We start from the raw sequence: 13,356 nt of genomic DNA on the forward strand, positions 1-13,356 counted from the left end.
TGGCGTCAGTGGGAGAAATAGTGTCCCACTGTTGGTGTCAGTGGGAGAAATAGTGCCCCATCGTTGGTGTCAGTGTTAGGAATAGTGCCCCATCATCGGCGTCAGTGGAAGGAATAGTGCCCCATTGTTGGTGTCAGTGGGAGGAATAATGCTCCATCGTTGGTGTCAGTGGGAGGAATAGTGCCCCATTGTTGGTGTCAGTGGGAGGAATAATGCTCCATCGTTGGTGTCAGTGGGAGGAATAGTGCCTCATCGTTGGTGTCAGTGGGAGGAATAGTGCCCCATCGTTGATGTCAGTGGGAGGAATAGTGCCCCATTGTTGGTGTCAGTGGGAGGAATAGTGCCCCATCGTTGGTGTCAGTGGGAGTAATAGTGCCTCAGCTTTGGTATCACTAGGAGAATTAGAGCCTCAGCGTTGATGTCCCTATTGATGTAAAGCACTTATTTTCCTTTTATGTTTACATTGTTGTTGTTACTATTTATTTGTAACTTCTGAATAAAACGTTTAATAGTGTAATTTAACCGCTTTCCTGCCACCCTATAGCAGAAATACTGCTACAGGGCAGCAGGAGTGCGCAAAATCACGTATATATACGTGATTTTGCATTTCCGGGTAGGAGGCATGCACGGGACCATTCGCTGTTAATCACCGGGTCCCGGCCTGTGATTACTCGCTGACACATGGTGATTGCCAAGTGTTACAGACGGGGGGAGAGAACTGTATGTAAACCCCACAGATCTCTCCCGTCAGCATAGCAGAGCCATACAAAGCAGTGTGCTTACAGTGGAAAGCACACACACAACCCCATAATAAAACACACACAGTACACAGTTAACCCTTTGATCGCCCCAGATGTTAAACCCTTCCTGCCCAGTGCCATGAGTACAGTATCAGTGCTTTTTATTAGCACTGATCACTGTATTGGTGTCACTGTGGATGTCAGTGACACCAAGTCAATTCCCCCCCAGTGTCAGAATGCCCGCCGCAGTCCCACTATAGGTCGCTGATCGCCGCCATTACTAGTAAAAATAAAATTAAAAGAAAAAAATTCCAGTATCTATACCGCCATTTGCAAACGCTATAGCTTACACGCAAACCAATTAATTCACACGTATTGGGACATGTAGCAGAATACAATTTGGTGTAAATGTATTTATTTTGATTTTTTTTATTTTTTTCCTGGACATGTTTTAATAACAAAAAGTCAAAAATAGTTTTTTTTCCCAAATTGTCGGTCTTTTTTTGTTTTTAAATTGACATAATAAAGCTATGTTATAATTGCAGTTTTTTATATTTTGGACTCTTTATTCTAAAGAAAAATTTAATTTCATAAGCGTTAAGGGGGTGTGGTTGGGGGCGGGGCTGGGGATGGGCTGGGGGTATACCTGGGCAAGGTTGGGTGCGGCAACTGGTGGAGAGTAAGGTTTGTGCCTGGCTAGTAGGTCTAGACTCGAAATTTTAAGCCCTGTATATTTCAGGCATAGCGCTCCAAAAGTGTAGCCAGCTTTCCTTACCCACAAAAAGGTCTCAGAATGTATACTGGCATCTGCTACTCAATTTGCAGGCTACAATGTTAGTGTTGTATTATAAAACAATTTTGAAAGCATTAGGACGTATGAAGGCTTACATTAAAAACCAAAACCAAAAAATGTTGTGTGTTTGTGGGATATTATTATTTAAAACTCTTCAAATCCTAAATTATGCAAACAATGCTTTTTAATTTATTTATTGCAGGTACTTCTATAGCACCATCAATTTGCGCAGCGCTTTACATAGATATTTTATATCAGTCCCTGCCCTCAAGGAGCTTACAATCTAAGGTCCCTAACTCATATTTATATATACACATACTAGGGGCTAATTTAGACAGGGGACACTTTTGGAGGTGTGGGAGGAAATCCATGCAGGCACAAGGAGAGCATACAAACTCCAGGCAGGTAGTGCCATGGTTTGGATACAAACCAACTGCCCTATTGCTTCCAGGAGGAAGTGCTAACCACTTAGCCACTGTGCTATGGAAACATAAGAAATATGTTTAGTTCCAAGAATATATCTAGCAGTGGTGTGAATGGTTTCCGTTATTAGCCAATACACTTCATGATTACAAATATTGGATGACCAATATCTATAACGAATCTACGTATATAATGGTGTTCAGTCTTTTTCACAGAAGTTTCCTATACTAGGGGCATTATTCTATCTTTATCATGTAATGATCTCAAATCTAGATGTACAGGGCACAGAAATGGTTAAGTAACATTCATGAACTATCATAATGAAGGTGTTCTTGCTCCAGTGACTTGGAACCCGTTGGAGAGGGGTTGATGGGTGTGTTTGGGAGGGGGGTGATGAGATAGCACACGGATAAGCTTACACATATTGGAACATCCTCAGGTCACATTACCATGGTGTGACCTGCAGGATAACAGAAGAGCATCCTTGACAAGAAACCCCGGTTCATCAAACATTGCATTTAATTAATGAGCAAAAACCATCTGCTATTTTTTCTACACTCTCTATAACTCATAAACTTTACCTCTGTATGGTCTTTTGAGTTTTCTGTGTACATTTTGTTCCTTTACAAGAGCTTTTAAAAGGAAAAAACAAGATTAAATAACAAAGATAAACAGCTGACATTGAATAAAATGGGAGAGCACACAGAAAGAATCACCCCAATGATTGCAGCTAAAGAAACAGGTAGGTGAGCAATGTCAGCATGTATTGCTAGATATTACTATGTGCTATGTACATTTTTTGTTTCTCTGCTCAAGCATTTTGAAACGTATTCAGACATATATAGCAAAATGTACTATAGTAACACACAATGACCAAAGATCAGCTTTGATCAGTGAGTAGACTGATTTAGTTTGATTTTTGATTGAGTACTGTAGTGAATATGTTTTGCACCCATTTGTTGCCAGAAAGAACCAGAGATATATCAGTATCTAATTTCTCCTTCAATTCACATTAACTATTCTTTTTATTTCCTCCATCTTGTATTCTAAAGTACTTCCTTCATTCTATAACTCTTGCAATGACATCTCTTTCAACAGGTCCTGGTCCCGGACGTTACAACCTGCCGCCAACTGTAGGGTTTGTAGGTCATGACTATACAAAATATTCCAGTCCAGCTTATTCTTTTCATGGACGGGCAAGCCATTCTGGTGAGTATGATCTTAATAGAATCTCTGTTAAAGTATTGTAGGTAAAAAAGAACAAGACACTACTTCATATCAGTGTTTACATGGAGTTACTTCTTATTTTTCCATGCATGTTCTTTAGGGTTACAGCATTGACTTAATAGTGTAGTAGTTGAAATTGTCGACTTCTTCAAGCAGTTCTTTAGTTTTGGTCTAGAGTCAGCCATAGCTTTACTTTGCATAGATAGAGTGTATAGATGTTGCTGTGCTTGCATGTATTTTTACAAAGTGCTTCCCTTCTGACATTCTGAAAATAATATTGATGTAGTTTAGATTTTTTAACAGGTCTTAATATGCATGGATGCTTGACCTTAGGAACATTAGATTGTATGCTCCACTGACGCTGTCAAGGCACTTAAAAAATATCTATAATTGGTACTAATTTTTAATAATTTCCTACTTATATGCTTCCAATATATTTCTGTATGTTGCTTTCTTGCTTTCCAATAGCTCATATTAATGATTCCAGTCCGGGACCTCGCTATTATGTGGAACCTTGCTTGACACGCTTTGGCCGAAGTGCTGGACCTGCTTATTCCATTCAGGCTCGAGGCAAATCAGCTGGTAGGTCCAAACAACACTAATCACTCAGCCTGCAGCATAAATGTTTTTTTCTAAACATAATACAATAGTTTGAGTTCATGGGTATAATTTAATTTTAAACAGCCCATAGCAAACTCCATCCAGCAGAAAAAAGAAACACTCCTATTATTACAGTCATGCAACACTATTTTCTAACATACACCATAACAACAACAATAAAAAAACAAATCGGCATATGTTATTTGTAAATTCTAGTAAAAGAATATATTCAGCCCGAATATTGAACTCCTGCCGGTAAACTCAAGGTTGTTTCTTGGAACACAGAAACAGCCTAAAATGCCTCTGTACAGTGGTGGTCAGGTGGCATGAGAATGCTCCTCAATGGTGGTCAGCGAAAGGAACAGTACCCCTTAAATTGGTGTTCACTGGGAAGAATTTCTCCTTATGTTCATGGTCAGTGGGAGGAAGAATGCTTTCTTGTACATTGGTTGTCAGTGGAAAAAAAGACTCAGCAATAACATATGTGTTAATGGTTCCTTACACTTGCCCAGCTTCTTCACTGTGCAGAGATTACCCTGCTCAAAAATGTTATTTATTTCAGGTACTTATATAGCGCCATCACGGCACTTTTACATAAATGTTGTACATTCACATCAGTCCCTAACCCTCAAGGGGTGTACAATCTAAGGTCCCTAATTCACATTCATACATACACATACTAGGGCTAATTTAGACAGATCCAATTAACCTACCAGCATGTCTTTGGAGTGTGGGAGGAAACCAGAGTACCTGGAGGAAACCCACACAGGCACAGGGAGAACATGCAAAATCCAGGCAGGTGGTGCCGTGGTTGGGATTTGAACCAATGACCCTAGTACTGCCAAGCGGAAGTGCTAACCATTTAGCCACTGTGCTGCCATTAGTGGACAACAGATGTTGGCTCAGTCCAGGGGAAGGATGGCAGGTAAAAAGAGCTATGCAAGACTCTGTTACCCACTCCCCTTGCCCCAGATCCCATAGCATCTATGGGAATAGTACTGCCAGTTCCTGAAATAAAAAAACCCATAAATTATTTGGTTATCATATGTTTTTCGTTATGACTGAAAATATTTTCACTACATTAAAGCCATTACTGCATGCATCAGATTGCATTATTGCGTACAATATATTATTTTTTTTTGTATATTTTGTAAGTAAATTTCATTTGCTTTCAAATTTTTAAATAATCATTCCATCACACAGATTATCGCTCTTTAATAAACCTGTGAGTGTAGATGAGGTGCCTATTGAGAAGCTGTTTAAAGTGGAAATAAAATAAGAAATAAGACTTTTATCAATAAATGCCAATTGTGTGTAACTCCACATCTAACTGATATTTCAGTTTGTGAGTTAAACATTTTTTTGTCAAAAGCTAAAATAAAGAGATTGAGATCATTTATCCTTTTTAAGTTACCTGCAGTGACAACAGGGAGCTCTAATTACTGAGTCTTGATATTGTATATTCATGATCTTTCTTCTGTTATGTCTTGCACTTGTTCCTGTGTCTACGGTTGTATCTTGCCCAAGCTGTATGACACTTTTACATGGCTAGTTCTACCTTTGGGCAGAATAAAGTCAGATTGTCAATCACTTTATAGTGCACCTGTAAGTGTTGGCTGTACAAAGTATGTGAGTACAGTACAGTTTCAACTTGAACTTGGTAACTCCATTGAAATCCAATGAAGGTGAAACAATTATAAATACCGTATTTGCCGGCGTATAAGACGACTTTTTACCCCTTGAAAATCTTCTCAAAAGTCGGGGGTCGTCTTATACGCCGGTATACGGCATACTGACACTTTTTAGGGGGGCGGCACGTTGCCGCCGCCGCCCCCCCCTTCCCCCAATGGAAGGGACACTAAGTACAGGGGTGGGCAGCGGCTGTTTCTTACCTGGTTCCGGTCCCACGACGATCCGGTCCAGGAAGCGTGGCTGCGCCTTCAGTTCGGCCACTGGATGTTCGTGCGGCTGCTCGGCTCCGCCTCCTCACCAGTGATTGGCCGCCAGAACTGTAGCTCAGGAAAGGCACACAGGCGGCCAATCACCGGCGAGGGGGTGGAGTCGAGCGGCCCCGCGAAAATTGAGTGCAGGACCAGCAGGTAAGTGGTCAGTGTAGAGGTGCTGCTGCAACCACATATGCTGGCTGCAGCAGCACCATGCGAGAACAGGGTCAGCAAGTGTCAGTGGGAGGAATAGTGCCCCATCATTGGTGTCACTGATACCAATGATGGAGCACTATTCCTCCCACTGATACCAATGATGGGGCACTATTCCTCCCACTGACACCAACGATGGGGCACTATTCCTCCCACTGACACCAACGATGGGGCACTTTCCCCCCCCCCACTGACACCAACGATGGGGCACTATTCCTCCCCCCCACTGACATCAACGATGGGGCACTATTCCCCCCCCCCACTGACACCACTGATGGGGCACTATTCCACCCCCCACTGACACCAATGATGGGACACCATTCCTCCCACTGACACCAATGTTGGGACACCATTCCTCCCACTGACACCAATGATTGGGCACTATTCCCCCCACTGATACCAATGATGGGGCACTATTCCACCCACTGATACTAATGATGGGGCACTATTCCTGCCACTGATACCAATGATGGGGCACTATTCCCCCCACTGATACTAATGATGGGGCACTATTCCTCCCACTGACACCAATGATGGGGCACTATTCCTCCCACTGATACTAATGATGGGGCACTATTCCTGCCACTAATGCTAATGATGGGGCACTATTCCTGCCACTGATACCAATGATGGGGCACTATTCCTGCCACTAATGCCAATGATGGGGCACTATTCCTGCCACTGATACTAATGATGGGGCACTATTCCTGCCACTAATGCCAATAATGGGGCACTATTCCTGCCACTGATACCAATGATGGGGCACTATTCCTGCCACTGATACCAATGATGGGGCACTATTCCTCCCACTGATACCAATGATGGGGCACTATTCCTGCCACTGATACCAATGATGGGGCACTATTCCTGCCACTGATACCAATGATGGGACACTATTCCTGCCACTGGTGTGCATTGGAAGAGGGGTAGTCTTATACGGCGAGTATAGCTCAAACACTAAATTTTAGCATGAAAAGTAGGGGGGTCGTCTTATACGCCCAGTCGTCTTATACGCCGGCAAATACGGTAGCATTGCATTTTTATATATTCTTTATTTGAAGACGTTTTGCACAGACAGGCACAAGTTACAGGATCACAAAATACAAGTCTTAGGGCAGTCCACAATGGCCGCCAATCCAAACAAGTAAATTACCAGAAAAGCAGCATGCAGTACACCACTGTAAACACAAGCGTAACAGTAGCAACCAGTCAGGTTCATGGTTCCCTGTCTGAGCAATATTCTAATTAAACACAAACCAGAAAGAAGTGGAGCCCCATGTCCAGGACCACTAAGAAGAGCAAATACAGGACTAAAGGGGAGGGGGGGCATGTGGTTGGAAGGAGGGTAAAGGGAAGGTGCAACAAGGGTAAAGGGAGCGTAGATAGAACATTATTTATCAATGACTGCATGCTGAAAATACAAGAAATGGTTATTGCAAAGAAAGCACCAAATTCAATATTTACCGGTGGAATCAAAGTTTTGGCATTAGAACATCAGCAAATGTAAAATAACAGATAATTCTCCATTATCTAGCTAAGCTAACTGTAATATAAATAACAGACGTGAATGATGGCGAGCCCCATAGTCTGCTTTGAAGCCCTGGATAACTGCAGTAACAATTTCCTCTTCAAGGTGACAAAGTAATGACCAATGTACTCTCTTTTTAACCCCTTTAAGTGTTACTAAACCCAGGACCCTGCATTCACTATATCTGGTCTCCCACAGTGCACAGAACATGTAAATGCAATTATTTTAGTAAATATAAACTGCTAAATACCTTTTCTCATCAGAAGTTAGAGCAGTCTTGTGGCTTCTATCAGTGTCCAGCCCAGCACTAGCTAAAGCGTATAGGAGGAGTTTTCTTTCTGCTCTAGGAGGATGCAAAACCCCTGACCTCTGTTTGATCAGTGCTGATTGGTCCTGTGCTGATCACATGCACTCTCCCAAGACAAAAAAACCTCTCTAGCAATACACACCAAACTGAGAAAAATGCCTACGGTTCAGTCTGTCTTATCAGGAGATAAGAGGTGGTTGCTTGAAAAAGGGGAGGAACAGAGAAGATAGGATAAAATGGATTTTTTACAAAATACAGAGGATTAACCCCTTAGGTTCCACAGTGAGTATAACAAGCATGCTTTCTGCATATACAGGCTGATTTTACTGTTGTGGGTTTAGTAACACTTTAACGCCAGCTGTAAGCATGCATGTGGTGGCACAGCACTGGGATGCCGCAAATATGCCTACAGTTGGAGTCCCTTGTTTGTGCTCACTCTGTTACAGTGAGGCTCCCCCAACACAGAGACACTGGATAACAAATATCTGACTTTAGAGAGACATCCTCATGGGTTTTTTAAAGTCTCTCTCAGCTGCCTTCTTCCAGAATGTTTTCACACTCATCTCCTTTCTTCCAGATTGAGCAGTTGGGAAAGCAAAGGTTCAGGCTTAGAAGGAGTTTGTCAAACCATTCAGTACCTTCAGGGAATCTTTGGACTTGTTATTGTGCTAAAAAAAAGCAGGAATGTGCTGTCGACTTATGGGTAGGTGCAGCATGGTATGGGTAGTAAATACACAGAGTTAAGTTGCAGCAAAACTTGAAACTTGTATTAAACAGAATTCCAATGTTACAGACACCCTGGTGGGAGACCTTCTGACTACCTATCACATTTCTTGAGGTGCTAAAATGCCAGAAGAGTACAAACACCCCTCAAATGACCTATTTTTGGAAAGTAGACCCAAAGGAATTTGCTGAGAGGCATAGGGAGTTCATGGAAGATTTTATTTTTTGCCACAGGTTTTTGGAAAATGCCCCCCCCCCCAAACAAAAAAATTCCTTGTTAAAGCTGTCACTTTAATGAATTATTTCTCACACATGCCATGGTATACATGGAATTACGCCCCAAAAGACATTCTGTTACTTCTCCCAAGTATAGGGATACCACATGTGTGAGACTTTTTGTCAGCTTAGCCACATACAGGCCCCTTAAATCCAATGACCACCTTCAGGCTTTTAAAGGGCGTATTCCATCATGTCTTCCTTCCTCACTTCCTATCACAGTTGGAGGCCCTGAAATGCCAGAACAGTACAAACAACCCCCCAATTGACCCCATTTTGAAAACCCCAAGATATTTGATTAGAGGCATGGTGAGTATTTTTCAGATCTAATTTTTTGTCACAAGGTTTTGAAAAATGAAAATAAAAAATACATTTTCATTTTCTTTCTTCACTTTCCAAAAACTTGTGGCAATCTGCAAATTATTCACCATGCCTCTTAGAAAATGCCTTAGAGTGTCTACTTTCCAAAAAGGGGTAATTTGGGGGGTATTTGAACTATGCTGTCATTTTAGAGCCTCTAAAAACATCATGTATATGGCCAGCATTAGGTGTTTCTGCCACATTTCTAATGCTAAGCATACATGAACACAAACAAAAACCTAACAGAGTCCTCCATTCACATCAAAGAAATCTCTGACAAAAAAAGTGAAAAAGTATATGCCGAAACATAGGAGCTACCACCCGCTAATCACTACAAGCTGCTATTACTGTGCAAATGAAAAAAAAGAACAGATTCCTCCATTCACATCAATCAATGTGGATGAAGAAATGTTTGCCAAAAAAAAGTGAAAAAATATATGCCGAAGCATATGGAACTACCATTCACTGACCACCCCATGCTCCTCATACTTGGGCATACCCATTCTTTTGTTCACTGCGGATGAGAAATTTCCTCCTGCAGCGTTGCAAGCACTGACGTATATACTGTATATTCTGAGAGCCACGCCCTGCTGCTGTCAGGATAAACAGATCATCAGTGCTGCAGCTGACCTGGCATTCCTGCAAAGCAAACACTGGTTAACACACAGTAATGATATAACATTACCTCAATAAAACAACAACTCTTTTTTAAACTTTTTAATTTTTTTTGCTCTTTTACATTTTTTTTTTACTTTTTTGCAGCTTAACTTATCAGCACCATAAACTTTTTAGCCTTTAATTTCAGGGTCTCCCAAAACACAATGGAAGGTTTTCTGAATACCTAACATCTTTCGAGACCCTTCCTGAATTGTGTGTCCTAGACTGTGCCGTACTGTACAGTAGACTAATACTCCACTGGTGTGTGATAGTGACGGAAGCAGTCCTTGGTGCAGAGATCAGGTTGGCCAGGACAGGAGGGACAGAAACAAATGGGTGTCTAGTAGAGATGAGCGAAGTATTCAAAAATTCGATTCGACTGATTCGGCGAATTCGTAGAAAAAATTCGATTCGAGTCGAATATATTCGCTGTGAATTTAACTTAAAAAAGGGTGTTTCTAGGCTTCAGAGAGACTTAATATTAGTGCTGAACACTGTACCTTTAATTTAAATGCCCTTGGAGTCTGCTGGGGAAGAGAAATAATACTGTCAGGCAGTATGACATGCAGATGAGTGCCGTCGATCTTAGAATCACCGCACACTTCACTCATTTGGCCAGTCACGGGGCCAAAACCAGAGTGTGGAGCCACAGTGTGGCGGTGGAGGCAGCAGCAATGGGAGGCCATGCAGCACCCTATGACAAAAATGGAAACCACCAGCAGTGTGAGGAGACCTGAAAGTGGCACATGGCAGAGTGTGGCGATAGAGACAGCAGCAATGGGAGGCCGTACAGGGACCCATGACACACTCTGGACCTGGCAGCAGCATGAGGAGGCGGTACAGGGGCCCATGGCAGATTACGGGCCTGGCAGCAGCATGAGGAGTCGGTAGGGGGGCCCATGGCAGATTACAGGCCTGGCAGCAGCAATGGGAGGCCGTACAGGGACCCATGACACAATCTGGACCTGGCAGCAGCATGGGGAGGTGGTACAGGGGCCCATGACAGATTACGGGCCTGGCAGCAGCATTTGGAGTCGGTACGGGGGCCCATGACACACTCTGGACCTGGCAGCAGCATGAGGAGGCGGTACAGGGGCGCATGACAGATTACAAGCCTGGCAGCAGCAACTTGGACAGGAGGACGTTCAGTTTCTGCACCGTCTGGTGCGTGCTCGCAAACTGTTGTCTCTTGGAAACGGATTCCAAGAAAGACTGCTGACGGAATCCGTGAAGAGGAGTAGCAGGAGAAGGAGCATCTGAACGAGCGGAATATGCCAACAAGCGACAACAGGGGCCCATGACAGATTACGGGCCTGGCAGCAGCATGAGGAGTCGGTACGGGGGCCCATGGCAGATTAGGGGCCTGGCAGCAGCTATGGGAGGCCCGTAATCTGCCAGCACCCTATGACAAAAAATGGAACCCACCAGCAGTGTGAGGAGACCTGAAAGTGGCACATGGCAGAGTGTGGCGATGGAGACAGCAGCAATGGGAGGCCGTACAGGGACCCATGACACACTCTGGACCTGGCAGCAGCATGAGGAGGCGGTATAGGGGCCCATGGCAGATTAGGGGCCTGGCAGCAGCTATGGGAGGCCCGTAATCTGCCAGCACCCTATGACAAAAAATGGAATACACCAGCAGTGTGAGGAGACCTGAAAGTGGCACATGGCAGAGTGTGGCGATGGAGACAGCAGCAATGGGAGGCCGTACAGGGACCCATGAGAGACTCTGGACTTGGCAGCAGCATGAGGAGGCGGTATAGGGGCCCATGGCAGATTAGGGGCCTGGCAGCAGCTATGGGAGGCCCGTAATCTGCCAGCACCCTATGACAAAAAATGGAACACACCAGCAGTGTGAGGAGACCTGAAAGTGGCACATGTTTGGGGCATGATTCATGGCGGATTTAGTCAGTTGTGTCAGGAACTGGTGGTTTGAAATCCAGACTAATCCACGCCTGATTCATTTTCACAAACGTCAGTCTCTCCACACTTTGGGTGGACAGTCGTGTCCTCCGCGGAGTTGCAATACCTCCTGCCGCACTAAACACGCGCTCCGATGCCACGCTACTGGCCGGGCATGACAGCCTTTCAAGGGCAAATTCAGCTAGTTGGGGCCAAAGGTCAAGTTTCGTTGCCCAGTAGTCAAGGGGATTGTCTACCTCGGTTGGCAGGGTGCTGTCCAAGTAGGCCTAAGCCTGTTGTTTGAGGTCCTGCTCCAGGTCCACCTGATGCTGCTGCTGCTGCGGCTGGTTAGTAGTTTCCTCACTGCGCTGGTGAAGAAAGCTACTCATCATCGACTGCAGACTGAGGCAGCCGCTGCTGGTGGAGCTGCCACTGCTCCTACCACCCCACCCCTCCCCTGCTGCCATGGCAGCGGAACGCGAGCGCACAGGGCCCACAGTGTCTGAGGATGGACGTTGGCGCAGACAGGCAGAGACCAGCTGACTACATAGGTGGTTTTTATAGTACGTTATTTTGGCCTCCCTCTCAGCAGGTGTGAAAAAGGCCACCATTTTGGAACGGTAGCGAGGGTCCAACAAGGTGGACAGCCAAAAGTCATCCCTCTGTCTGATGGTTATTATTCGGCTGTCGCTACGCAAGCAACCGAGCATGCTATGGGCCATTTGTGCCAAGGAATGCGAGGGACTCCCTGCCTCCATCTCCACAGCATACTGCCACGGTGCGTCTGGGTCCTCTGTCTCCTCCTCCTCCTCCTCTACCAGATGCTCCTGCTCCTCCACTCCTGTCCGCTGAGTGGAAAAACCACCCATTTCACTCAATAATTCCTGAGCACCAATGTCCTCCTCTACCTCCTCCTCTTCTTCCTGTCCTGCCCCCACAGGGGTCATGTGGCGTTGAGATCTGTGCGCCACGTCTACCGCACCCTGACCAGCCATTGTTAACAGCATTTGTTCCAGGACGTGCAACAGAGGAATGACGTCGTTCATCCCATAGTCCTGCCGACTCACGAATAGCGTGGCCTCCTCAAAGGGCCTGAGCAAGCGCAGGTGTCACGCATGAGCTGCCAATGGCTGACATCTAAGTTACACAGGGAATACCTTTATCCGCTTTTAACATCAGGAAATCTGTGATGGCCTTTTGCTGTTCGTAAAGGCGGTCTAACATATGTAGGGTTGAATTCCACCTTGTTGCAACGTCACAGCATGAGGAGTCGGTATAGGGGCCCATGGCAGATTAGGGGCCTGGCAGCAGCTATGGGAGGCCCGTAATCTGCCAGCACCCTATGTCAAAAAATTATACACACCAGCAGTGTGTGAGGAGACCTGAAAGTGGCACATGGCAGAGTGTGGCGATGGAGACAGCAGCAATGGGAGGCCGTACAGGGACCCATGACAGACTCTGGACCTGGCAGCAGCATGAGGAGGCGGTATATAGGGGCCTATGGCAGATTAGGGGCCTGGCAGCAGCTATAGGAGGCCCATAATCTGCCAGCACCCTATGTCAAAAAAATTCTACACACCAGCAGTGTGAGGAGACCTGAAAGTGGCACATGGCATGAGAGACTCTGGACCTGGCAGCAGCATGAGGAAGCGGTATATAGGGGC

At 44.9% G+C, this 13,356-nt stretch overlaps 1 protein-coding gene across 1 annotated transcript in view; it reads left to right on the forward strand.

The window, feature by feature from the left end:
• The first annotated feature begins 2,646 nt into the window (after positions 1-2,646).
• CIMAP1D (CIMAP1 family member D) overlaps positions 2,647-13,356 on the forward strand; it is a 68,759-nt gene continuing 58,049 nt past the window's right edge. Inside the window, exons 1-3 of the mRNA XM_089657464.1 lie at positions 2,647-2,698; positions 3,055-3,165; positions 3,652-3,765. Of these exons, the coding sequence (XP_089513590.1) occupies positions 2,647-2,698; positions 3,055-3,165; positions 3,652-3,765 (277 nt within the window). The remainder of the gene's footprint in view (positions 2,699-3,054; positions 3,166-3,651; positions 3,766-13,356) is intronic.

The sequence above is a fragment of the Staurois parvus genome, unplaced genomic scaffold (genome assembly GCF_062004578.1).
Source record: "Staurois parvus isolate SC_StPar_1 unplaced genomic scaffold, SC_StPar_1.0 ptg001003l, whole genome shotgun sequence".
Taxonomy (NCBI): domain Eukaryota; kingdom Metazoa; phylum Chordata; class Amphibia; order Anura; family Ranidae; genus Staurois; species Staurois parvus.